Below are 27223 nucleotides of genomic sequence, written 5' to 3'. Positions count from 1 at the left end.
CATCTTGGGAAGATGTGACACCTAAATTGATTCCAATAAAAGCCAATTAGATGCATGGCCATTGAGAGAACCTGCAACGCGGTCATAGGGAAACATTAACAGACGGAGGAGCAAGATAAAGGTGCACGGCCATAAACACACATTCACATGATAAAAACTGAAATGCCACAAATAATGGTGAATATACACTAAAAAGTATGTGAACACCCGATCACCACACCTACAGTGGGGAGAACAAGTATTTGATACACTGCCGATTTTGCCGGTTTTCCCACTTACAAAGCATGTAGTAATTTTTATCATAGGTACACTTCAACTGTGAGAGACGGAATCTAAAACAAAAACCCAGAAAATCTCATTGTATGATTTGTAAGTAATTAATTTGCATTTTATTGCATGTCATAAGTATTTGATACATCAGAAAAGCAGAACTTGGTACAGAAACCTTTGTTTGCAATTACAGAGATCATACGTTTCCTGTAGCTCTTGACCAGGTTTGCACACACTGCAGCAGGGATTTTGGCCCATTCCTCCATACAGACCTTCTCCAGATCCTTTAGGTTTCAGGGTTGTCGCTGGGCAATATGGACTTTCACCTCCCTCCAAAGATTTTCTATTGGGTTCAGGTCTGGAGACTGGCTAGGCCACTCCAGGACCTTGAGATGCTTCTTACGGAGCCACTCCTTAGTTGCCCTGGCTGTGTGTTTCAGGTCGTTGTCATGCTGGAAGACCCAGCCATGACCCATCTTCATTGCTCTTACTGATGCTCTTCCCCTCAATATGGTGCAGTCGTCCTGTCCCCTTTGCAGAAAAACATCCCCAAAGAAAGATGTTTCCACCTCCATGCTTCACGGTTGGGATGGTGTTCTTGGGGTTGTACTCATCCTTCTTCTTCCTCCAAACACGGCGAGTTGAGTTTAGACCAAAAAGCTCTATTTTTGTCTCATCAGACCACATGACCTTCTCCCATTCCTCCTCTGGATCATCCAGATGGTCATTGGCAAACTTCTGACGGGCCTGGACATGCACTGGCTTGAGCAGGGGGACCTTGCGTGCACTGCAGGATATTATCCATGACGGCGTAGTGTGTTACTAATGGTTTTCTTTGCCTTCTCACCAAGCTGCTTGCCTATTGTCCTGTAGCCCATCTCAGCCTTGTGCAGGTCTACAATTTTATCCCTGATGTCCTTACACAGCTCTCTGGTCTTGGCCATTGTGGATAAGTTGGAGTCTGTTTGATTGAGTGTGTGGACAGGTGTCTTTTATACAGGCAAAAGTTCTGCTTTTCAAATGTATCAAATACATATGTAATGCAATAAAATGCAAATTAATTATTTAAAAATCATGCAATGTGATTTTCTGGATTTGTTTTTAGATTCCGTCTGTCTCAGTTGAAGAGTACCTATGATTAAAAAAAAAAAACTCTACATGCTTTGTAAGTAGGAAAACCTACTAAATTGGCAGTGTATCAAATACTTGTTCTCCCCACTGTATATGCGCTGGAATGGTCATGCCATTTCAAAACCATCGGCATTAATATGAAGAAGCTCCAGCCCCTTGCAGATATAACAGCCGCCACTTTTCTGGAAAGGCTTTCTATAAGATTTTGGAATGTCTCTGTGGGAATTTCTTCCCATTCAGCCAAAAGAGCATTTGTGAGGTCAGGCACTGATGTTGGAGGAGAAGAACTGACTCGCAATCGCCGTTCCAATTAAAAAGATGTTCAATGGGGTTGAGGTCTCGGCTGTGTGCAGGCCACTAAAGTTTCTCCACACCTAACTCGTCAAACAATGTCTTTATGGACATCGCTTTGTACACAGTGGCACAGTCATGCTGGAACAGGAAAGGGCATTCTCCAAACTGTTGCCACAAAGTTGAAAGCACCCAATTGTCTAAAATGTCTTTGCATCCTGTAGCATTAACTAACTTCACTGGAACTAAGGGGGCCATCCCAAACTCTGAAACACAGCCCCAGACCATTATCCATCCTCCACCAAAATGTATGGTACAGTAGGCACTATGCATTCCATCGGTTCCTACACTAGTGTTCTCCTGGCATCCGCCACACCCACGTCCATCTGACTGCCAGATAGTGAAGCGTGATTCATCAATCCAGAGAACATGTTTCCACTGCTCCAGAGTCCAGTAGCGGCGTGATTTACACACCTCCGGTTGACACTTGGCATTGGGGGTGAAGTGAGGCTGGTGTACAGCTGCTCGGCCATGGAAACGTTTTGTGAAGCTCCCCGACACACTTGTTCTCGTGCTGATGCTGCTTCCAGAAGCAGTTTGGAACACCGTGGTGAGTGATGCAGGAGACGATAGGCGATTTTTACAAGGTACATGCTCTCAGCTCAAACTCTGTGAGTTTGCGTGGTCTACTTTGTTGCTTCTAGACACTTCCACTAAACAATCATAGCACGTACAGTTGACCCAGGGCCGATCTAGTAGGGCAGAAATTTCACAAACTGACTTGTGGCAAAAGGTGGCATCCAATGACAGTGCCACATTCAAGTCACTGAGTTCTTCAGTACAACATATTGTCTTGCCAATGTTTGTCCATGGAGATTTCATGGCGATGTGCTGAATTTTATGCACGTGTGAGCAATGGGTGTGGCTGAAACACCTGAACTCAATAATTAGTATGACTGTCTGCATACTTTTGACCATATAGTGTATAATAAAGTTGTGTCTATTTAATAATGCCTTAACCTCATGAAATCGGTGTTTAGGGCAAATAGGGCCTGAGGTAGATATACTTCCCTCCATATTCCCGTTCATTAACTCATGACACACCTTCCCTATGCCATTCCAATGACCAAGCACAACACAAGCCTGACTTGCACCAATCAGCGGGCAGAATGAGTGAACGAGTGGAAAAACCCTGGGTTATTAAAAGCCACTGCTAATTAAGACGCAAAATGAATCTTGAGTATATTGAGATAGCCACTGCGGAATGCCTGAAATGGTAATACCGCGTTGAAATGACTTTCACCTCGTTTCCACACAACTTCAACATCCCCATTAAAACTAAGAGTAGGATCTTCAATTAGATCAATTTGCATTAGCTAATATCATAATTGTAACTGTGGTCATTAATAGGGAAAGTGGAAAATGAGGACCCGGGATAAATGGTACCTGGAGATACATCCCTGGTGACAAAGAGAAGATGGTATTAGCTCTGGCTGACACCCAGCATGACAGAGTTATTAAATGGGATCTGGCTTTAGCTATTACTCAATAACTAAAAATAAGGAAGCCATTACAGCCAGCTATTAATACAGTATAATATTGTCTTAAGCTTTTCTTTTATAGGTTTAGTCTGATGGTAGGGAAGCAACAGTAATAATCACTGGCTTTTCTAATAGACCTAAAATGGAAATGCTCCTGGTCACGACTGTATAGTATATTTCTACACTATGAAGGGCCCAGAGTTTTTCCTAGGCAGGGGCATACTTATCCCATCCAAGGTCTTCCATCTCAGTGATGAGCTGAGAGTAGTACTTTGGAGGAGGAATCGAACGACACTCTGTCCTGCTCTTCAGAGCTACTTCCTGGAACACAGAACGTTTCCTGTTTATATTCAATTACCAGCGTTTTTGTAATGTATTATTGTACTGTATTTATTATTCATGCAAGAATGAATGGCAATATCAGAGGCTAAAGGGGATGCTCCTACCAGGACAGTCTTCAGCTCCAGAACAAAACTCACTAGGTCAGGGGAGTGATGTAATCTCTGGCAAAAGACAGAAACAACGAGATGAGAGATTCCTGAATAGCTAGAAAATGAAGTGATACTGTGGTCTTCTTTTAAACCAACTTGAAATAGCTGTTCAAATCAATGCCAATGTCTTGATTCATGGAGCCTGCCACCAGGTTTAATAATTAATGATAGCTTAAAGCCTGTGAAAATAATGAACTTTACAGCCTGGGGTGAAATATCAATCTAATCCCAATAACCCAGAGGGGACCACATAACAAATAGGGACATTTCCAAGGCAATGTTAATTAAGCAGTGGAAAATATATTTATTAAACAAGTGAGTCAAACACAGCAAATGATGGAATGCACAAGAGAATGTACAGTCCACCAAAGCAGCTCTGTTCACCTATCGTGAAAACATTAGAAGAATCCCCCAGTAGGTTATCAAATGTCTGTACCAGAAAGTACTCTGCCTCTCTATTAGTCAAGTCAAGTGTGTTGGTGTAGACTGCCCATTTTGGTGACTCACTCGTTTCACTATATGCACATAGCCACGCAGTAACTGTTTCAGCTGCCAGCAACAGTGAAGCCTGCAATGCAGAATTATAAGTAATACATAATTGACTCCATTTGATCCAGAGGGCTGGAGTACAATATAATTCATTCAGGAAATCAAAGAGGACAAGTAATATATATCATTAAGTTTGACACTCCCATTCATCTGTGTCAATGTCTGTGTTGAAAGATACATACAGTAAAATGACAGGGAACTACACACTCCGGACAGAGATTCACACTAGGGGGCGTCTCCAGTAGAAAATTCTGACTCAGCCCTCAAGACCAAGGGTTTTTCTATATGTCATGCGTGCTGGACAATGGTGGACTTACCACAATTTTACATAATCAATTCTGTATGTGCTCACGATCTAACATAACACATTCAGCATCATAAAAAGAAAATCCTGTTGCTAAATTGTGCTCTTTAACATAGCAGGCCATTAAAGAGCAAAATAATCCACAATATTTAAAGGTCAAGATGCACAAAGCATCGCAAAACAATTGGGTCATTCATCAGACAGTTGACCAATAATGTTCAGGTTTTCGTACTGCGACACAAAACAAATAACACCCAAATAAAGTGGCAACACTGTACAATTTCCTCTGTTTTCCTTTGACTCTTTATAGGTTTAAAAAAAATACTATTTTTGTTTCTCACAATTGCTTAAAAAAAGATTTCTGTGATGTTTCCCATGTGTCCAAGGTAACCTCAGTCTGAAAACAGGGAGACATGAGGAAAATGCAAACTACTTTGAGGTAATTGAAGGAACAAAGTATATTCATCTGATAGTACAGTCTGTACGTGAGGAAATCTGTGAAAATGAATGCATAATTTCTCATGACGTAGACAGATTGGTGTGATCTAGATAAGTATGCCCATACCATCTACTGGCTGAGTTGGCAATCTGGAGTGTAGGTCATTGCTTCCGAAGCATTATGAAATGTGACAGTATGTTGCGATCTCAATCCCACGCTTTTAAAAATGTACCGATTGACCACTTAGAAGTCAAATCTCTGTAACAAAAATTGTTTTATCCATATAACTTATGGCTTTCACCAACTGCATAGCAAAACACTACTTATGTTACCGGGAAAGGATTATCACATTAGTGAAACCCTCAGTGTGAATTGACTCTTAGATCCAATCAAATCATAGGAAACAGAGTATTTTTTGATACCTATGAGGAATCACAGAAAAACAGTGGAAACTGGAATTATGCCTTGCCCTAAACTGAGAGTAAAAAGTGTCAGAACATTGTGACTGTCCAAAATGTAAGAAAAATTGTGCATGTAGAGATTTAAGAGACAGAATGAGGTGGAAATGAAGCCATGCTTCCCGATCTCCTGCCAACTGTTTGTCACATTTCCCACAGATCAGAGATTTTTATTCCCCCAAAATAAATCTACCATATACCACAGACAAAACTCTCTGAGACAACACACAATGCAGAGAACATTTACTTGGCTAGTTTAACTTGATGATCTGGTGGAAGCAGTATGCGTATTCTGAAGTCTCTCTCCTGAAATAGAAACAATGGTAGTTAATGTAGGCTATCAAATAATGTTGCAAACACAAACATTGCCACATTTTAACAGCGCATGCGCATTCGCAGCCTACAAAACAACAGCTGACTGTCAAGTATGAAGTGACATACAAACCGTTTACTTTATTTTAACAGAAGTAGCGACAATAGCTGAGAAATCACAACATATGAGCCCCACCTGAACCGTGATAAATCCATCATAAATAGTTTTCTCTTTGTTGAGTGGTAAAAGCAGCGGACTCTCTTTCACAAGTAATCTCTCCATCCTTGTTGCAACTCCAAGACTTAGTGAGTTAGCTTACCATGCCGGCGTTGGCATTTAAACAACGTTCTACTTTGAGCTTAAAAATTTCTACCACTGTAACGAGCCTACACCTCAAGGACATTAACCGATATTAACTGAAAATACTCTCAGTGGGAGAAAAATCTATTTCCAAAATACATGCACTTCCTTCGTTTATGTTCGAGTAGTTATCCAGCTGCCTGTTTTTCCCGCGAAGAAAAACAAATACGTCACACGTCCCTGTTTTGAATAACTCAACTTTATTAGCTAGCAAAGATTGTTTCGAAACTCCATGTATTTACATTAATTGTAATGGATAAGAAATCCAACTAATACAAATATACACATTTTTCTGTGTTTATAGTGTTATTTTAAGCGTTTTAGGAACTTTGACTGCGGGTTAGTATTACCAATTCTACCTGCGTTCTCCATGTCAATAGGCATCTATTATTTCTGTAAGATTGTTTGGATAACATTGAATGGCTAATGTTTTTTCCTAATAAGACGTATTTTTTACTTTGCTATTTTTGCTTTTTTAATCCGTTACCTTTTGGGGTGAAAATGATCTGAGTTGGTATTCCATGTATGTGAAATATGCTGGTATAGTATGAGGCTAATACATTATTAAATTATTGAAAATAGACTAAACCTCACTGCTAGTATTTTGCTAACTGGTCCTTTATATGAATAGCCCACAGGTAATGCGCAGCTTTTGATGTATGAAGAATGGACATTTCATGGTCCAATAATGTATCAAAGCAGTTGCTGAAGGGTCTCTGGAAGGCATAGATCTAGTTAACTATGTTTTAGGATGTAGGGTTGGCAAAATGTGTGGAGACATTTACAGTAGATATTCCTTTTTTGTTCATTAAAAAGACAATATGCAAGGGACAGCGATGTGGTAAGAAAAAAGGTATTGCTGATCTTTTTGTAAATGTACTGTAATGTCAGTTTATTGTATATTCCACTATTCCACAGATTACCTCTGGAGTTGCTCCTCCATGCACCCACTGGCGACCTCAGATAGTGTTTTCCTTTGAGGTCGGTTTTGACATGACACCTACATCAGATTCTAGACTAGGTTACCATTAAACATCTAAATAACCACCCTCACATATTATCCTGGCAGTATCATCCATATTCCATATAATATGGAATCCGTCAGCCAATAAAACATGTTGCTGTATCTATTTACATAAGCATTGTTCCAGCATCTCCCTATTTAAATACAATAAAACTATGATTACCACAAAAGCTACCTTATTCCTTCCTACGTGCAGGTTTACGGCTTAGCTCCCTTTAAGCAAATATTTCTCCCTCCAGCCAGGATGACTGTATTGCAGTTTGTGATTATATATGGGCTTGTGAGAAGAGTGTGTGAACCGTGCATGCTACACAAGGTGCCTGGAGAGATTTATGTTTTGTCATCCACCTGCTTCAATGCTGTGAAACCCGGCAGGCAGTAACAAACGAAGAAACCAACCCAGACTGGAAAACCCAAACAAAGAGAGACCTTACTGGTGCTGTTTGTACATCTGTGTGGAGGACTATCTGGGCTTGTATGTTTTGACGCCACGCTCAAATGACTGAATGGTTCCTTTCCCAGCGAAACGGGTGAGTGTTAAATGTCTTTTTGTTTTGGGGGAATGCAAGGGAACAATTTAAGGCGATTTGAGCGGAGAGGCTTTCAGGAGAAGCCCTGGCATACACCCTTGGTACAGAAGGAAGCAATATTCTCCTCTCTCTCTCTCTCCCTCTGTCTCTCCCTCTTCATCATGTGCAAAGTGCAGCAGTCATGCAACACGGCTGGCTTAATAGCATTTAAAAACAAAAAAGGCTTAAACAATTGAGCGTTGAAAAATAGCTGAAGTTGGTGCGTAGAAGGTGCTCTCTGTCTCTCTCCTGTCTTCTACAGCCTCAAGCGCCTGGCTCCAGCTCTGAGAGAAATCATCTATTGTGCTTTGTTTATGGCTGGCCATGGTCACTTCTCTAAAACACAATTGGCTGGAACTACAGCAAGTGGGTCCTGCACCCAGCCTCTCTCTCTCTCTCTCTCTCTCTATTACTCACTCATACTGGTTTGAGGCAAGAAATTATCCAGTACACCTTTTCTCTCTCTCTCTTTTCTGTGTTCTGCATGCCTGCGAATGACATACAAATGTAGGTTGCATTTATTTTACTCTATTTGAGATTGTTTTGATGCTGGTGTGATTGTTGGTATTACATATATATTCCAAATCATTAAATTAGCAAGACCCTGGTTGTTTTTACACTTATGTTCTGAGCTATATTTCATTCACTTTGATTATTTGTTATATTTATTTAGTGGTCCAGTTGGTTTCACATTGTCATATTTCAAATGAACTGAAATGCCTTAAGAAAAACCGATCAAAGTAATTTGGATAATGGGGAAAAAAATCTATCTGTGATTATCTACAGGAATAATTTGATTGTCCCAAACCTTATTTTATCACGAATGGCTTTTGTCTTCCAACAACATGCAGGAGGAAACATTCCAACTGCTGCTCTCCTGCAATCTGTATTGACTGTATTCAGTAGCCTGTATCTCTGTTCTAACCCCAGTGATTCCTTACATGAATCCAATGATGAATCAATCCACTGATAAATGCAATGTTACTCACAGGCTTCAGGGATATCAAGTTATGTTGCTGTGTGTATTTCATTGGCTGCTCACAGCCAAACAACCTAAAAACACTGCGCTTCTCTGATCCAGACTTGTGCTCTCTCCTGTGGGGATGCACACCAGCTTATCAATGGTATTGGACAAAGAACCACCTTTCCTGGCGGTCCAAGGTTTGCTTGAGTGTTCAAAGGTCCTAACAAATCGACCTTAGCAGAGTCCTGAAGGTCTGACCAGCCAAACAAGATGGGGTGAAAGAACCTTTGTAACCCAGTTGCCCAGGCCCTCATTGGGGAGTCTTATTTAGCCCCCTTGATAAGGCATGAAGCTAGACACATACAGTTACACATAACCTCTAACGCTGTGTTTTAAGGACCTCAATTCTTGTGGCGGCTCCTTATTACCATTCAGTATCTTCCCTAACCTCAATTTAAACACAATTCCAAAAACATAACCCAAAATCTATCCCTTACACCTTTTGCTAAACATAACCCCTCTCCCCTAACCCTCATTTCAAGTATAACTTTTGCCCTAAACCAAACCCCTCTCCACAAGGTCAACTCTTGTTCTACTGTCTTTATGGGGATTTCCCTTTCCCACCAGGTTAATGAAACATGAGCCCATACTCATCCATACTCAGCACATGTTCCTCTTGATTTACACTGAGCACTGACAGGGGAACAGTTGGAGATTTTTTGAACAGGACTACTTCCAACTCTGACACAGAATCACATGAAAACTTGAAAACACTCTGGGTTGAGAGTGCCTCCACAAGGATAATTTGTGAATTTATAAACAACTTAACACTTGGCTGTAATGGTAGGTGTCAGCAAACATTGTCTAAAAAGCAGAATCAATATTGTTTCCTGTTTTAAAATCACTGTCGTCAACTCTTGAGAATACAGCACATACAGTTTTGCTAGTTAAAATCTAATGGTCAGATTGAGGTTTTCTGTCATTTTGGGGAATGCTTGCCAGTTAGATTGGGTGCTTGACTGCTGTTGAAAGGATGGAAAACTTGACTCTACTGATTGAGCACAGTGTCCATTATGTGTGAATGTCTGAAAGTGAAACACTGATTTTAGAAATGGATACCCAGAGTGCACTGTAACTCTCTTAAGAACTGCTTGTTATACCTTGACCTGGGGACTCAGATGTTTCAGTTTTGTGACGGCCCTAAATTAGTACACATAATTCACTGATCATTGATGACGAGTTTACCATCTTATTCAGTCGGCTCTGGAATATTCCAAATCCATGGAACAGTGACGGCTTCCTGAGAAGTGGTTTGATAGGTTAGATGGCGTCACCCCTCCGCGATGCTTGTCCCTCAACCTCAGCGTACCTGAGGCTACTCCACTAGGCACCATAACTAGTTCCTGCATGCAAGCTGTGCTAGCAAACATCACTGTGGCCTTTTCTAACAGTGTGATTTCAATTCATGGGGCACGTTTGGCGTCTCTTCATAATAAACCTTCTTTGTGGCGTGGGCATATAAGCTTTTGCTTGTGTGTTAAGTTACACGTTTACACATGTGTTTATTACAGTGCATGTATGTGTGTTTACTCTAATTTGCTGTGTCCCAGATGTGTGGTGAGCTGAGGTGGAGCGCTGCAGAGTTTGGAGTCTTAGCCTGGATTACAAGGATCACAGATGGGGATGAATCCGGCCAGTTCTCAGACATGAATTGATCGGATTAGAAAGGGTTGCTTCCGTTCCCCCACAGGGACACCAAGCAGGTTGAGTTTAATTGACTTCTCTCAACGGATGTCTTGTGCACTAGGGAGGCCTGCCTGGCTTGTGATTCGCTAGGAGTGGTTATTCCTGGGAGGGGGATATAGCAGAGGGTAAGGGTTATCCCTGGGAGGGGATATATCAGAGGGTAAGGGTTATCCCTGGGAGGGGATATATCAGAGGGTAAGGGTTATCCCTGGGAGGGGATATAGCAGAGGGTAAGGGTTATCCCTGGGAGGGGATATATCAGAGGGTAAGGGTTATCCCTGGGAGGGGATATATCAGAGGGTAAGGGTTATCCCTGGGAGGGGATATATCAGAGGGTAAGGGTTATCCCTGGGAGGGGATATAGCAGAGGGTAAGGGTTATCCCTGGGAGGGGATATATTAGAGGGTAAGGGTTATCCCTGGGAGGGGATACAGCAGAGGGTAAGTGTTATCCCTGGGGGGGAGGGGGATACAGCAGAGGGTAAGTGTTATCCCGGGGGGGGAGGGGGATACAGCAGAGGGTAAGTGTTATCCCGGGGGGGGAGGGGGATACAGCAGAGGGTAAGTGTTATCCCGGGGGGGGAGGGGGATACAGCAGAGGGTAAGTGTTATCCCGGGGGGGGAGGGGGATACAGCAGAGGGTAAGTGTTATCCCTGGGGGGGGAGGGGGATACAGCAGAGGGTAAGTGTTATCCCTGGGGGGATTAGAAGAAGGTAATGGTTATCCCGGGGGGTTAGAAGAGGGTAGAGGTATTCAAACCTGGGGTGGAATAGGAGAGGGCTTGATTGGACTGATAGAGGCTTAGGAACATTTCGATACCTGTTGAGTTGAAACAGGGAACCTAACCGCGGAAAGTTATGTTTGTGTGATTCTCCAATCTGTTTTATCAATCAACCTGCACCCCTGAGTGTGAACGGTTCTGGTTTTGTGTTGTCGCTTTGCTTGTTGCTTTTTTTCTCTTCATTGGTCAGTACAGTATTGTTCTTTAAGACCCAGTGTTCACCACTAACTGGGTGCTTATCTGTCGTGAATCATGGAGGATAACATCTCTAAGAAGTGTACAGGTGGTACACTGCCAACATTATGATTATGGACTGAGTGAAATGACATCCAGTCTACGGTAAAAATCTATTTTTTCTGAATCTCAGCAGTCAGCATTTCTCACCCTCATTATTTGCTCTAAACCAGGGGTCTCCAACCGGTCGATCGCCAGCCACCAGCACACCAGCAGCTCACATCCCACTTAAGAATAGCTCACCAAACAATTCAGAGAGAAAATGCAATTGTCACACGTTCTACCGCGAAACTGTCATAAACAAATCTAACAAGGATCAGACACCACCAGCACCCAGATAAAATACTATCTAATAAACCCTAACATCGACATTACCCCGCCCCTATTTAGCCGCTTTTGGCTTAAAAAGCAGAGCCTAACACATTATCTGGCAATTAATTTCCTGTGGATTGGCCCTGTCTCTTGGTGATGCATGAGCATTTGTCTGTCACCTTGTGTGTTGTTATTGTCTAATGATAACCATATTGAGGAGTGACATATATACTTTCAACTTTCTCCAAAACCTTCGGCAAAGTAGGCTTACCTGGAAAAAGTATTTAAAAAAGTTGTCATTTGTCTTCATAAACTTTTTATTGCCAACTTTGTTTTGAAGTGAGCAGCAGGCAGCTTTATGGAACCAAAACTAGACATGCACATCCCTGTATCTCTGGACTCGATGAGCAATTAAAGGTACTACGCACATACATGATTTCTTCCAGTCCTTGAATAATGGTCTTCTGATTTGGTTGAATCGTTAACATGTATCCAGAACATTCTATTTTGTGTTGTTCTTCATTTTTCTGAAACTGAAAATGATGTGGATGTTTTCTGTTCCGTTTTAGTGTATACTCAAATATTGACAGAAAACATTGCAGTGCGTTACTCAGGACCTGGGGGAAAGTTGCAGGGGACTGGAGATAGTTGAACGCTGAACTAAATCTGTTGCTTGCATTTGGAACATTGGAGACCTCTCTGGAAGCTAACATGTATGCATCCCCTGAAACACATGAGGGATTTAATATCAATCCTTCAGTAATAATGAGGTGCCCAGGTGGTAAGATGATAAATCCATATGGATATAGAAGGTCCCCTTGATTAGGGAAGTAGGCATTGTCATTTGGACTTTAGATTGTTCCAGTGTGTGTGATGGATCCATTGAGCTGCGTAGGTTTACGACATCCAGGTTTGTTACCATGGCCATTGTTACTATTGTCATATTATTATCATTTATTTTTCTGTGCTCACTGCTCTTCAACAGCACTACTGGCTATTAAATACAGCTTTTAGGCTTCTCTTTTGAAATATCTCAATGCAAATATGATGCTTTTAACCCATATAAATATGAACTATATTGTGCCGTCTAATACATTCATCAAATGTATTAATTTGCAACTTAATTCTCCACAGTTTGTAAATAGCTGCACTGGCGAGACAAGGCTTTTAAATGTGAAACATACCCTCCAAAATCTACTATTAAAGTATTCTGTTGAATGTTATAGGGCAAAAAAAGGAAATGACACCACTGATCACAAAGATGCCGTGATACTACAAGGTCCTGTCATTTTTTTTTTCTCCAAAAATGAATGTCTGCTTCATTACATTTTTTCTAAAAATGAAATATAGAGATTGTCCACAAATAGGCACAAGTCAAGTGAAGAGTGGACCAACCTGTCCTATTCTGGAACAGAGTAAGGTTCACTTCAATGGATCAATTCTTTTATTATTAAAGTCTGTTTCTGTAGTGCAGACTAATACATTCTGCATTGATCCCCCTCCAAACCTTTATTGCCATTTCTCCAGCGAGTCTCGCATTTAAAAGATATGTTCACTAGAATAAAGATTTTACAAAGTGACTGGAGGATAAATAAGCCTATAAACTGTACTGAAGTATTCATTTTCATGGAAAGAAGAGAAAAGACGGGAGAGAAAGAGCTGGAGTTGCCAGCAGGCATTTTGAATATCATTACCACATTTTGCTAAAATTGAAATCATAGCATAAGGACGGTACCTGATAATTAAAACTGTCTTGGTGCGCCAAGGCTTTGATACCTACTCAAACGTTTGTGTGTGTCTGTGTGCTTTGTGTGTGCGTGTGTGTGTCTTTTGTGTGTCTGTGTGTGTATGTGCGCACTCCGGCAAGTGGTGTGTGTGCAGGTGTGTGCACACGATCCAAAAGCTTGCAGAGTCTATATTAAATAAGAGGCTATTCTTTCTGAATAGGAATGTGAGTTCAGTTATTTTGTGTGTCTGTTTTGTGGATTGATTGAGTTTGCTCTCTGTGGTATGCTGAGGTTTTGCTATTAGACTTATAAAGTTTAGATGTATGTCGTTTTTGTTGAACAGGGGCCCTCCATCAGAACTGGGAACAGTGTGGAGACATGGCAGTAACGGAGCCCGAAGCGTGCCAGAAGATTATTGACCAAATTTGTGTGAATGAACCCAGCAGTTGAGGACATAATGATCTAGACTCACTGGGGTCTGTGCTCCGGGTCCACAGGCTAGCCGCTCGATTGCTGATCAATAGCTTTTTATTAAAATTGTTTGCAAGGAAATACAAATCCATATTGTTTTTCGTCAGACAGGGGCACTGTGAAATATGTTGATATATTTATATATTTTTTCCAGATGAATGCAGTAAATGATTGGTTGTTAAGAATGAAAGAAAAAACACAGGACGTTACTTGGGCGATATTGGAATATCCACCTGGAATAGATTTTCATAAGAGATGTATTTGCAATCTTATTTTATGTCTCTTCAATAAGAATTGGATTACATATAATATTACCCTCATATTAAGACAAAATGTATAACCTAAGTAATTATAATACTTATTCCAATAATTATATACTGCGAGAGGCTTATCGATTCAGCTTGTGATGCATCTGGGCTAAATTACTTGGAGGTTTGCCTATTGGCAATCTCTGCAGCTCATTTTGATTCAGTGTTAGCATGTTAAAATGCCCCACCCAAAAAAGAAAATGTCCAAGTCCTTTTAAACATTGTCTAATTTCTGAGGCAGAAGTCAGCTGCTGTATGAGTTCCGTCGTAATAATTGAAGGTGTCTTCCTCACGGATTTATGGAATTGAACAACACTGTAATACTCAAAAGGGAAACCCGTCATCAAACGCACACTTTTTTTCCCCATCTCTGACTATTGTGCCGTGCTCAAATCACACATACAAACCTTCCATTGCACCAGTCTATCTGACATGTAATGTAATTTGAAGAGCACCTTTATTTAGATCTGCAGTTGGGGAGACTACTCAATAAATAAACGACCCACTTCTCACTGGGGAAGGCGAGGATAGAACCAGGGAGGTAAACAGACTGTGGCTACGGTGGGAAAGAATACAAAGAGACTTACAGTCCGCCTTCATGTTTTCTCTTTGCAGAAGGTGGAGAGGAGATGGATTCTAGACTGGGACTGAAGGAGTCGAGGTGAATCCTGGACGCATGGATCTGCTGGGAGGAGAGAGGGAGGTGAGTTGGGATAGTGATGTGAAGGGAGTGAAGTGGGTGGGGTTAAGAAATTAGAGATACAGAAAGTCTGAGCGAGAGAAGGAATAAGTGAAGAGATGGGGGCTTTTGACTGTATTGTAATCTAATGTCACTGCTGCTGGGAAACTGTTGTTGGTTGTTAGTTTATTAACACCCTGTCTCTCCTTAAGTTGAAGAGATGAATACATGTATGAATAGTAGAACAGAAAGGTAATACTTTCATTAGTTGTGACTGGTGGAACATAAAGCTTCCTATTGTGTTAATTGTCTTATTTCAGGTGTACCAAAATTGAATAATTTGTGTTTTATTAATCAGTGAGCGTGGAATATTTCTCTTTTATTTGAATTTCAATCTACTTGGGTTGAAATGTTCAGCTTGATCTGTCATCACTTGCTTTCTTTAATTAAATCATTTATTGGTATGGGCATCTCATAGCGGCATTCTGAATGTTGAGGTAAGGGGCATGTTGCATTGAGAAGTTGCAGTTGCACATGCCGACCAAAAGAGGGCAACATGATGTCAGAATTCCTGTTCAGGGTCCTGAATGGGATTGTAGGTGTCGGGTTAAACGTGTAAGTAACAATAATTTACATTTACGCTTGGAACTGCTTCCCCCGCGCTGTCAGTCTGCAGTTCAAAGCGCCTTCCACTCTCCTGGCAACAAAGCAGCGCCTTGTCACATGGCGGAGATAGCGAGGCTTGGGATGAAGTTCTTCACAGTCAAGGTGTCATTATGAAAGACCTTGCCTTGGCGTGGAAGCCGAATCAAAACAAAAGGGAAATTAAATGTGCCACTCTCTTCCTCCTGAAACCGTCTCGGCTGCCTGGCTGGGACTTTGCCAAGGACGTCTGGATGTGAAACTAACCCCCTTAAATTGCTTTACTTACAATTCCGAGTTTGTGGTTTTCAGTTTAGTGGTATTCATATTTAGATTTCATTATTTTGATGTCATTATCTGCACTATTGTTGTTAACGGGAGCTCTGAGAAATGTCAGATATCTCCAAACATCTCGGTATACAAACCACAGCGCAATCAGGTCAGAGCAGTTACCTTTGATACCGTTGTGTATCGTGTTATTGAATGGCAGAACATAAAGGTGAGAACTATTTTATGGATGTCCATCATGCCCCCTCAGTCGTCCCGGGGACATAGTTTCCATATTCCATTCAGATGAGAGAGACCTTCGGTACACACTGCGCCATGAAGCCCCTAACCCCCAGGGCCTGTCCCCTCCACCGCCCCTCCCCCTGGGTGGAGTGATAGCCCTCTTTGGCACGGTGCTCTGCCTTTGTTCCCTGCCAGCGGCTGCCTATTGGAAACACAGTGCCAGGGTCAGTGTTAGTTCAATATATGGCCAGCAGAGGGCAAGGTGCCCTGGCACTGAGAGAATGTTCAGTGGATTGGTATTTTGCAAACCACTAGGTTATCTGGACTCAAGCATCAGGCAACACTGTACGATATTTTTAATATTATTTTAATGTAAATAATGATGATGATGATAATAATAATAACAATTCTATTGTTGATTTATGGAAATCAGTAATTCATAATGTATGTAATCAATAGTATTATTAATAATGTTAGTACTCTAGCTAATGCTATTAATTACAGTTCAATAGATACCTACTGTATTACCACAGAGCAAATGGATAATGTAGTGGAAATGTGTAACAGTGTTGTACATGTAGAACATTTCAATTACATTGAACATGCTGTACAATTAGACTTTCTTGTTATGGAATTTAACGGTAAATTACTTGCATATTTCTGTAATGTATGCAAGTGATCATTTCATTTGTCTGTCAGTTCCTGCCTTGTAAGAACACATAGGTGGAAAAAAATGTATGCATCACTTTCTTTGGCTCTAGTGATATGTATTGAAAACAATTTAGCATTCTGTATCAAAAAGAGATGGCATGCAAAAAATTTACCTAACACAGAATGTCAAAGTCTACAAATCTAGTGTACTGTATTGGTCATCAGTGTCTCCAAATTTTTTTACTTAAATGTTTTTGATTGTCAATAAAGCCTTTTGAATTCTGTTACACGTTTGAGGCAACAACTTGTTTACGATTGTCTGTTTAGAAACAGCACAAACAATAGAAGGAGCATTTAGAAACCCATTTTTTTATTCTGTAAAACAAATCTTTTTTACTGCCGAACAACCCTCGAAACTAACTCATTACCAATCTAACTCCTGTTTTCTCTTTGTATTTCTTATTATCTGGGCTAATGTGGAATGCATATTCAGGGCCGAAAGAGTTTTGCTGAAGTCAACATTTAGCGTCTTCTCAAAGACAGAACGCCCAAAAAAGCAGCTTGGTTTTTGTCTAACATTTCGCTAATTGATTATCACATGCCTCAGCCATATCAGCAAACTGTTATTTTGTAAATGAATATGCAGGCACAATCTGCCTTTGTAGTACACATTATTTGTGAACAAAATATGCAGAGAGAGTAACACAAGTCGGTTTTCTGTTGCAGTGTCTAATTACATTTGCTTGCACCTATGCATACAGGAGTATTTATAACTGAAATGTATTCACACTCCCCTGATGAGATCGTATGCTTGGCATCTGTTTATGAAGTGGTTCTTTTACTCGCTGTGCTCTGAAACGTTCCACACCAACCAGGGGGAGAACTCAGCTTAATCGCTTCTGTCCTTCTGATCTGCCGACTGATCTTTGTGTGATCACTAAGTCTTGTTTCTGTGGTTTTTGCAGGGTTTCTTGTCGCCTCCGCCATCTTTTTAGGGGAAGTAGCTGATGAGGAAGGGATTGATCGCGAGAAGGATGGATTGGAAACAAGGAAAGGGATGGAGGTAGAGATCATTTATCTGCTACACCTCTATGTAGATCCCTTTGGAGTTGCAGTCCCCTTTGCCTTCTAACACAACAGACAGACAGACAGAGAGACAGAGAAAAGGACAGACAGACAGACGGTGACTAACACCCAGCAGTAGCTACAGTGGCAGTACCTCACAGTGCCCAGATAGTCTGATGTGTCTAATCGGCCCTGGCAGAACATTCTCTGCTTAATTTTAAGCATAATGACGGTGAGGGAGAAATGATACTTTAAAGAGCAGGGGAGAAAGAAGGGAAGCAGGAGACGAGAAAAAAAAAGCCGTGGAAGGTGATTAGTTGTTCTGTCGGATCTTGGCAGTCGAGAAGGCTGGAACACTAATCCGTGCTTTGGTTGGAGACATTTTCGCGCAGTAGGTCCCTCTTTCCGCCCCCTCTCAATTTTAAGCCCCGTGTCAAGCTCAAGCTCCTCTCCAGCGCTCGCTGCTCTCATTTCCCCTGCCTTCTGGCTAGCCCTGCTATTTATAAGAAATCATTTTTCTTTCTCTCTTTTATTTAATTCTTTCCCTGCGTGTTTGATTTTCTGCCCTGCTTAGGAAGGTGCCTAGATTGAGTGGCAGGCGGCCAGAGGTTCTCTCTCTTCTTCCTCGCCACTCCTCCTCATCCTCCTCCTCCTCTTCCTCTCCTTGCGCGTCTTTTTCACACGCCGAATGCTCAGCTGCGATGCGGCCCAGCTGCTTGACACTACCTGAGAGGACATGTAAACACACACACTAGCACCCTCGCGCAGCACAAAATGTGTCGTTAGCTTCTAGGGTGTTGTTTTCGTTACCAAAAGTATATAGACTTATTTAAACTATTTTGCATAACAAGTGTAGCGGTTTGTACACTGGCACCGCGCCCAGGCAGTAAGCCTTAGATTTGTAGGATGGCACCATTTATCCTGTATATTATTTGATTGTTTTGGCTGGTTGGTTTAATTGATCACAAAGGTTTTTTTTTATTTTTTTATCATCAGCATCGTATCTCATTTTAAAGCAGACAGTTATTTTGAATCAAAAGCTCTCCTATATCATTGCTTGGTGAACGTATTCCCATTATAGCACTATTTTGCTTTGTCTGTGTTTTAGTCACGGTTGTGTTTTAGTTGCTCGTTTTATTACCCATAACCCCACATTGGCCCGTTGTTCAGCTGAGTTCAGCAGTGTGCCGCAGATCAGAGCAGGGTATTTAAAATCGCCCAAAAACACAGAAATAGATTTCCTTTTCTCCCCCGATGCGCCCGCTCTAGAAGTGTCTTCAAGCATATGTTTGAAGTCCTTTGTAGTTGAAGACATAAGTTGGTATTGTATTCATGTGCTATACACATGTTGCTGTTGGGCCCTCAGAAAGCATATTGTTTATTATCATCCAGAAAAGCCATTGATTGGTTTGTCTTTTGACCTATCTGACTGGTGTGAAGTGAAACCTACTTTTTCGTCTTCTTGGCATGATCTTTTTAATCCATATTTATTTTTAATGTAAAAAAAAACATCAAAATAACCTATTTCGGTTGACATCTGCTACAAAGATGTATATGTACATCTTTGTAGCAGATAAGTAGGTCTACTCCTTAAATAAACTCTGTTCTATATTAGGTCCAGCATGTTGATTGATGAAATACAATCATATTTACTTATAATAATATATGCACAGCGGATTCTATTTCTACTATACGGGCAAAGAAAGATCTAGCGTGGTAATGAATATTTGAAATGTTGGTATGCATCGCCTAGTGAAACTTGTAAAAAGAGGTTCATTGCGTTACATGATTTTTATTGTTTGCAATCTCTCCGTCTATCTTTTTCTTGGTCTCCTTTTCTCCATCATTCCTACTCAACAGTCAGTAAAATTAATTTCCTTGACCTCTGCATCGCCGTAGCAGCAGGGGTCAAATTCCAGCGTTCATTACGCCGCCTTTTTATTTCACTATAAAATATGTTCAACAGAATAACGAGAGCTCGGGGGATTACGCTTATAGATTTTTATTTCACGGCTGGAAGAAAAAAAAGAAGAAAATAATTAAAGTAGAATAAACAGGCACCTGGTCAGAGGGGGAGTCCTGCAGTTTTATCTTCTCAAACATGAAGGAACTCGATCTGATGGTGGTCTCGATCGGGGAATGGGCACCAACGGAAAGCTTGCGCTGACTGTGTATAGTTTGACTTGTATGTGGAGGGTAGGAGAACATCCGAATGCCAACAGCACCAGCTGTGTGTTTGGTCCTATATGTAAACAGAAATGTAAGGACACTAGTTGTGCCACTTAGGGCCCCAAGCTGTGTGCATTTACCTGGAAATAACATTCAGAGGCATCAACCTGCCCCCCCCCCCATTCTCAACAGCTGCCACTTCAGGGGTGTCAGGCTTTTTCAACCTCTCTGTCTATCCATTGAAAGCTATTAGGGCACAACTGCTATACATTCAACCATTTAGATATGGGAAGTAGCTACACTGCCAACATTGTCCGAAAGCCTTAACCATAACGATCCATTAGACTCTGTCAGAATGTCACTTCTGATACTGTAATGCCTGTGAGTCGGTGTACAACGATATGTGATGGATGTCCCACTTAGTTCAGTCTCCAGAACTTCAAACTGTCCCTTTCTCTGGAAACTTTTGCGAAAAGCAGAGTCTTTCTTAATCCTCTCACCTTTGTCCAGTTGGTAATGGTGCTGAGTGAATAATGTGCTCTGCTTCCCCTAAAAGTCGTCATCTGCTTCATGTTCCTTAGGACGTGGTCTCTTAAAGCCTCTGCAGCCAGTGTCCTTGCCAGCCTCCGTCTCCATCAATCGCCAGGCGATGGGCGGAAGAGAGGGGCCATAAATGGAGTGAAAACTTTCAGAGGTGTGCGGTGCGTCGGCAGCCGGCCGGGCAAGGGGAAAGAGTTGCTCTGCCTTCTCTAATGGGAGTGGTGGAGAGGGCGAAGGGAAAGCGGCCACTGATAGATATTGATAGAGATTTTAATGAATGTTCGAGAGGGATGGCACCTAAAGCGCTCCTCTGGTAATGCAGTGTGACAGTGTATTTGTACTAATAACCCCTAAAAGTGGTGATAAAATACTGTGGGCTCCTACTGGAGCCGTGATGGATGTGGTGGTGGATGTGGTGGGAGTAATTAAGCTCCATTAGACTGAGGGTTCACTTATCCTGGGACCTGTCTGTCTGCCTGTCTGTCTGCCTGTCTGTCTGTCTGTCTGCCTGTCTGCCTGTCTGTCTGCCTGTCTGTCTGCCTGTCTGTCTGTCTGTGGGTGCGTGTGTGTGTGTCTACCAAGGCAGGGCTCATGAGTGCAAGCGTCTCCATGACCTCTAAGGATTTGTACTCTCGCGTTTCAACCCCGAAACAGCTGGGTTATATGTGTGTGTGTGTGTGTGTGTGTGTGTGTGTGTGCGCGTTTTACTGTGTGTTAGGTTACAGCCGAGGCAACATCACACATGTTTTCTTGTGTTGGCAGGAAAGCAAACTAAATGTCCCCCTGCAGGTCCACTGTGGTGTTTAGATGCCAGGAGAGAAGCCTCGGGCTTTACTAGCAACTGAGCTTTCTGGGAATACACTGGCCCTGTGCTGCACCCTCATGTCCTACACCCTCTCAATCTTTTTCTCACTTCTGACTCACTGTCTTTCACTCACTTACGCACTCTCTCTCTCTCTCTCTCTCACACTCTCACACACACTCACACACACACACACCTATTTTACACTGGTCTCAGCAGCAGTTCTTTCCCCGCCCCCTCCCCTGCTGTTTTTTTGTGAGCGTAGCTTCCAGAGGCCTGGCATCATGCACGCTACCCAGGCCAGGGCTCTGCCCTCTCTGCAAATGGCTACGGTAATGACCCTCCTGGGAGGACTCTGGTTGGGCAGCTGGGCGGATGTGTCCAGGTGCTGCAACATAAGCATTTCATTAAATATTAAAGCCACCGTTTCCAGGCTACTAGCAACTCTAGTGGTGAAAGGGGGAAAAAAAAGCATTTTTGGCATCAGTCCAAAAGCGACTAAATATATGTGAGAATTTCTTTTTTTCCACTCTTTCTCTTTTTCTCTCTAATCACACTCTGCTTTTACTTGACCTTTCTTCTGCTAATTAGTTGCCTAGTTGAAAAGCATTCTGGGTAATATATCTGGGGCGATGTGGCTCTCATCTCCCTGTGTGTGCTGGTGATGATGATGGCTCGCAAATGTGCTGATGATTTATTCAGGGAAGCCATTTTCCTCTGATCTCAAAATACACAAACCATAAAGCACTGGCCCACCATGACCTAACTACACAAAACAGGAGAAGAGGACAACGTTCTGTGTGGTTTGGGACTGACTTACATTGAAATGTGTCCATAAACATCTAGTGACAGACTTATGTATTTCTCTATTACTTCATAAAATATGTACAGTTCTGGAGCAAGCACAAGATTCTATGGTTTTGATTGGCGATGTTGATTTTATTAATCAACTAAATACATTTTAATTAACTGTTAAACAATACATTTTTTTATCCTCCCATTTTGGGCTAGATATGTAATATGTTTTTTATGTATAATCTGTAAGTAGAATTACTTATATACCTAAATGTCCCATGAGATTCTGGGTTTTCAAGCGAATGGTTTTGATGATATGGGTCACAAATTAGCAACTGTGTGACATAGGATAAACATTTTTGGGATGCTATTTGGCTCAATAGTGACATTTTACATAAAAAAATTTACAAATGTCTGCTTCTTTAATCTAAAGTTGATGTTGTTTAACATTACTAAGTAATGAGTGAATGACATGCTGGACTGAGTGGGCAGAAAAACAACATAAGTGAACTAAATAATAGACAAAATAATGGTTAGAGCATTGAGCCAGTAACCACATGTTCACTGGTTTGAATTTGTTGCCCAACAATTTGGAAATATGTTTCCTCTCCCTGAAGGAGGCCTTAAATCTAACTGTCAGAGTTCTAAAATATCTGGTGGATTAAAATATTTTATTGAGGATTTTCTGAATGTTTGTGTTCAACTTTTATGGAGTGGCATGGTATGGTAAACCTAGCAATACTGTAATCACCAAACAACAGAAACTTCAAGCTATTTCCCATTGGCATTAGGAAGTCTGAGACAGCATCCAACTACTATGCAGTAGGTTTCCAATGTAGTAAATTCACCTGTGCTCACATAGCCTGTAATGTAATTAGCATTTAGTCATTGCCTTGTTTGGCCAGAATGTCTCTGCACATCAACAGGAACCCCGCCACCATAAATCTTTCTATCATTTCTCTATAGATTATTCTAAATTACACCTACTGTTTGCACTTCTATTCTTGTCCCTTGCCTGCCAGAGAAGAGGAGTGGTTTGTAGGTCTAGGTGGTTAGTCTTTTTGAAAGAGAAGTTTCTTCTGTTTTTGCTCTAGATTAAGTTTAGAGTTTTTTTTGTTATCCAGGCATGAATCAGCCATCCCATACATGTGGTAGGATCCCAGAAGGTTTTTAAGGGACTCCGCTGCCTTCTTTAAGGGAGAGCTGCTTCTACCGTTGGAATTCCAGGACAGGTGAGAAGTAGGCTAGACTAAAGGTGACCGGTGTTGCTTCCTGCGTGAGGTAAGGGTCAATCAATCAAATGTATTTTATAAAGCCCTTTTTACATCAGCAGTTTTCACAAAGCACTTTTAGAAAACCACAAAGAGCAAGCACAGTGATGCACAGTGGCTAGGAAAAACTCCCTAAAAGGGGCAAATCTTAGGAAGAAACCTAGAGAGGAACTAGGCTCTGAGAGGTGGCCAGTCCTCTTCCGGGTGAACATTTTAAGAGTACAATCTGCAATAATTAGTGAGTGCTGGGCTGTATATAAAGTCGGGGGGCCGTAATCATCAGGAATGACAGCTACGAGTCATTCGGGCCTGGTTGTCCTGAGGTGTGATCCAAGGGCTCATGTCTTCCTATGTTTAAACGGAGCAGGACACAAGGAACATTTTGAGAGTCGATTCCTTACATTTACAAAGGAACGAAGGCCCTAGGAAGTCATTCCACCCACTTTACCAACCGCAACCACCCTGAAAGAGGGCCTAATATCAACCACTGAGTTGCACTCCCATTGCACGAGGGCAGCAATGTAGAACAACAGTAAGCCTGTGACTACACCCCTGAATGGCATTGGAGAGAGGACATCCCAGTGGAGTTGAGAGCCCACCTGGCAAAGGCAGCAGGGGCAGATTGTATCCCAGCATTTCTGTTAAGCTTGTTTTTTATAGTTCTGGCCTAATCTGTGTCTGCCAAACCAGCCCTTACTGGTTTGCACTGAGTCTGCGTCTCTAACCTTAATCGGCAAATAATTCCACAGTAGTGGTGCTCTCTGGAAGAAAGACCTGCCTCCAGCTGTTTAGAAATTCTAGGTTTAATTAGAAGGCCTGCATCTTGTAATCTTAGGTTACAGTGGGGAGAACAAGTATTTGATACACTGCCGATTTTGCAGGTTTTCCTACTTACAAAGCATGTAGAGGTCTGTAATTTTTATCATAGGTACGCTTCAACTTCAACTAAAACAAAAATCCAGAAAATCACATTGTATATTTTTTTATAATTAATTAGCATTTTATTGCATGACATAAGTATTTGATCACCTACCAACCAGTAAGAATTCCACTCATTGCCTGTATTAACTGCACCTGTTTGAACTCATTACCTGTATAAAATACACCTGTCCACACATTCAATCAAACAGACTCCAACCTCTCCACAATGGCCAAGACCAGAGAGCTGTGTAAGGACATCAGGGATAATATTGTAGACCTGCGCAAGGCTGGGATGGGCTACAGGACAATAGGCAAGCAGCTTGGTGAGAAGGCAACAACTGTTGGCGCAATTATTAGAAAATGGAAGGAGTTCAAGATGACGGTCAATCTCCCTCAGTCTGGGGCTCCATGCTAGATCTCACGTTGTGGGGCATCAATGATCATGAGGAAGGTGAGGGATCAGCCCAGAACTACATGGCAGGACCTGGTCAATGACCTGAAGAGAGCTGGGACCACAGTCTCAAAGAAAACCATTAGTAACACACTACGCCGTCATGGATTAAAATCCTGCAGTGCACGCAAGGTCCCCCTGCTCAAGCCAGCGCGTGTCCAGGCCCGTCTCAAGTTTGCCAATGACCATCTGGATGATCCAGAGGAGTAATGGGAGAAGGTCATGTGGTCTGATGAGACAAAAGTAGAGCTTTTTGGTCTAAACTCCACTTGCCGTGTTTGGAGGAAGTATACAGGAGTTCAACCCCAAGAACACCATCCCAACCATGAAGCATGGAGGTGGAAACATCATCTGCAAAGGGGACAGGACGACTGCACCATATTGAGGTGAGCATTGAAGAGCATTGAATATGGGTCGTGGCTGACCCTAAACACACAGCCTGGGCAACTAAGGAGTGGCTCCGTAAGAAGCATCTTAAGGTCTTGGAGTTGCCTAGCCAGTCTCCATACCTGAACCCAATAGAAAATCTTTGGAGGGAGCTGAAAGTCCGTATGGAGGAGTGGGCCAAAATCCCTGCTGCAGTGTGTGCAAATCTGGTGAAGATCTACAGGAAACGTATGATCTCTGTAATTGCAAACAAAGGTTTCTGTACCAAATATTAGGTGCTGCTTTTCTGGTCTATCAAATACTTATGTCATGCAATACAATGCAAATTAATTACTTAAAAATCATACAATGTGGTTTTCTGGATTGATTCATTAGGGTAACCGGAGAGAAGAGCATTGCAGTAATCTAATTATGAAGTGACAAAAGCATGGATTTGTTTTTCTACCAAATGTTTTGATAAAAAGTTTCAGATTTTTGCAATGTTTTGAAGATGGAAAAAAGCTGCTGTTTACATATTTTATATGTAAATCAAAAGAGCGATCAGGGTCGAGGGTAAAGCAGAGGTTTCTTACAGTTTTTTGGGATACGACCATACAGCCTTCGAGGTTCACAGTGAGATCTACCAACAAAACTCTTTGTTTCTTGGGTCCTAAAATTAGCATTTCAGTTTTTAGTTTTTTTCAGGTTGTACTTTATTGGGGAATATGAAACTCTATGATCGATTCACCTTCATGTTGCCGGAGAACAGGAGGATGTTGTCCTGCGACACAGTAAGATTTTTTGCACTCTTGTTGGTGGCCATTGTGGATTTGTCATTGTGAACTTCTTGGAGCGTACAGGCCTTCCCCTGGACAAAGAGGAGCTCCGTCTTGTTGATATTGTGCTTGAGGTGCCAACATTTAAACAGAAATGTCTGCCAGACTCACCAACATTTGTTTCACTATCCGGATGTTAAAATGGCTAAGTGGAAAAGTAGTTGTGTCAACTGCATAGCAATGATAGGATAGACCATGTGAGTTTAGAGAGAACAGGACAGTGCATAGAAGTGATCCCTGGAGGACAACATCAGTGAGAGCCTGCGGAGCAGACAAATATCCTCGCCGTGTCACCTGGTAGGAGAGGCCTGCCAGATAGGATGCAATCCAAGAGTGCACAGAGCATGAGATGCCCAGCCCCGAGAGGGTGGAGAGGAGGATGTGATAGTTTCTGACCTGGACTAATTTTAAATAGACTCTACACTCAGCCCACACACATTTATTAATTACTACAATTGTAATCTTAATATGGTCATCTGGCACAGCCAGAAGAGGACTGGTCACCCCCCTGAGCCTGGGTCCTCTCTAGGTTTCTTCCTAAATGTTGGCATTCTTAGGGAGTTTTTCTTACCCACTGAAATTCAACACTACTGTTGTTTGCTCCTTGGGGTTTAAGGCCAGGTGTTTTGTAAAAGCACTTTGTGACATCTGCTTTATAAATACATTTGATCGATTGATTGATAGTTCAGAGACTGAAATTCGTTAGATAGATCTATGAGGTTTACAACAGAGTGAATGATAGACTGCTTTGGCAATGCAAATAGTCTCGGTGACACAAATGAGAGCATTCCTGGTTGACCTGCCTTGAAACGTGACTGGTTAGGGTCAGAGACAGCACGCTCTAGTGTTTTGGAAAAGAAAGTCCAAAGAGATACCAAGTAGTCAGATAGTGTTGGTTTTTTTCACCATCCCGAAGTCAGAAGGGGACACAGCCAGTGGTCAAGGATGAGGTCATGAGGAAAGTGAGGAATGGAAGAAGGACCCCAGAGATGTCCTGGAAAAGGCAGAAGTGAATAAGGTTGAGGTGGCAGAGTGTCGGGCCACTGGACATGAATAGATACAGGATTCAATTTGGAGAGCGCCTGGAATAAGACAGTGTATAATGGATCAGTGCACCCATTAGGCTGAGTAAATGAGGTGTGGATGTCATCAACCTTCCTCTGAAAGTTGTTGATGAAGTCATCCGCAGAGATGCAAGATTCAGGGGAAGGGTTTGTTCGATTGAGGGGTGAAGAGAAGGCT

General features: G+C 41.9%; 1 protein-coding gene and 1 long non-coding RNA gene across 6 annotated transcripts in view; one reads left to right on the top strand and one right to left on the bottom strand.

The window, feature by feature from the left end:
- fancl (FA complementation group L) overlaps positions 1–6291 on the bottom strand; it is a 33067-nt gene extending 26776 nt beyond the window's left edge. For all 4 annotated transcript variants that reach the window (XM_010904167.4, XM_010904166.4, XM_010904168.4 and 1 more), the window contains exons 1-5: positions 5983–6291; positions 5722–5780; positions 4232–4292; positions 3680–3736; positions 3457–3554 (exon numbers count right to left, since the gene is read on the bottom strand). In XM_010904167.4, coding sequence (XP_010902469.2) covers positions 3457–3554; positions 3680–3736; positions 4232–4292; positions 5722–5780; positions 5983–6069 — 362 coding nt within the window. In that variant the 5' untranslated portion in view covers positions 6070–6291. The remainder of the gene's footprint in view (positions 1–3456; positions 3555–3679; positions 3737–4231; positions 4293–5721; positions 5781–5982) is intronic.
- Positions 6292–7448: 1157 nt separating this feature from the next.
- LOC114839439 overlaps positions 7449–27223 on the top strand; it is a 157681-nt gene continuing 137906 nt past the window's right edge. Inside the window, exons 1-3 of one of the 2 annotated variants that reach the window (XR_003781894.1) lie at positions 7449–7701; positions 14899–14986; positions 17731–17828. This is a non-coding gene — a long non-coding RNA (uncharacterized LOC114839439). The remainder of the gene's footprint in view (positions 7702–14898; positions 14987–17730; positions 17829–27223) is intronic. The other variant, XR_003781895.1, reaches the window with a different exon arrangement.

This window comes from Esox lucius, chromosome 6 (genome assembly GCF_011004845.1).
Source record: "Esox lucius isolate fEsoLuc1 chromosome 6, fEsoLuc1.pri, whole genome shotgun sequence".
Classification (NCBI taxonomy): Eukaryota; Metazoa; Chordata; class Actinopteri; order Esociformes; family Esocidae; genus Esox; species Esox lucius.
Note: the sequence above shows the minus strand (reverse complement) of the source record. Positions and strands in the feature narration are given on the sequence as shown.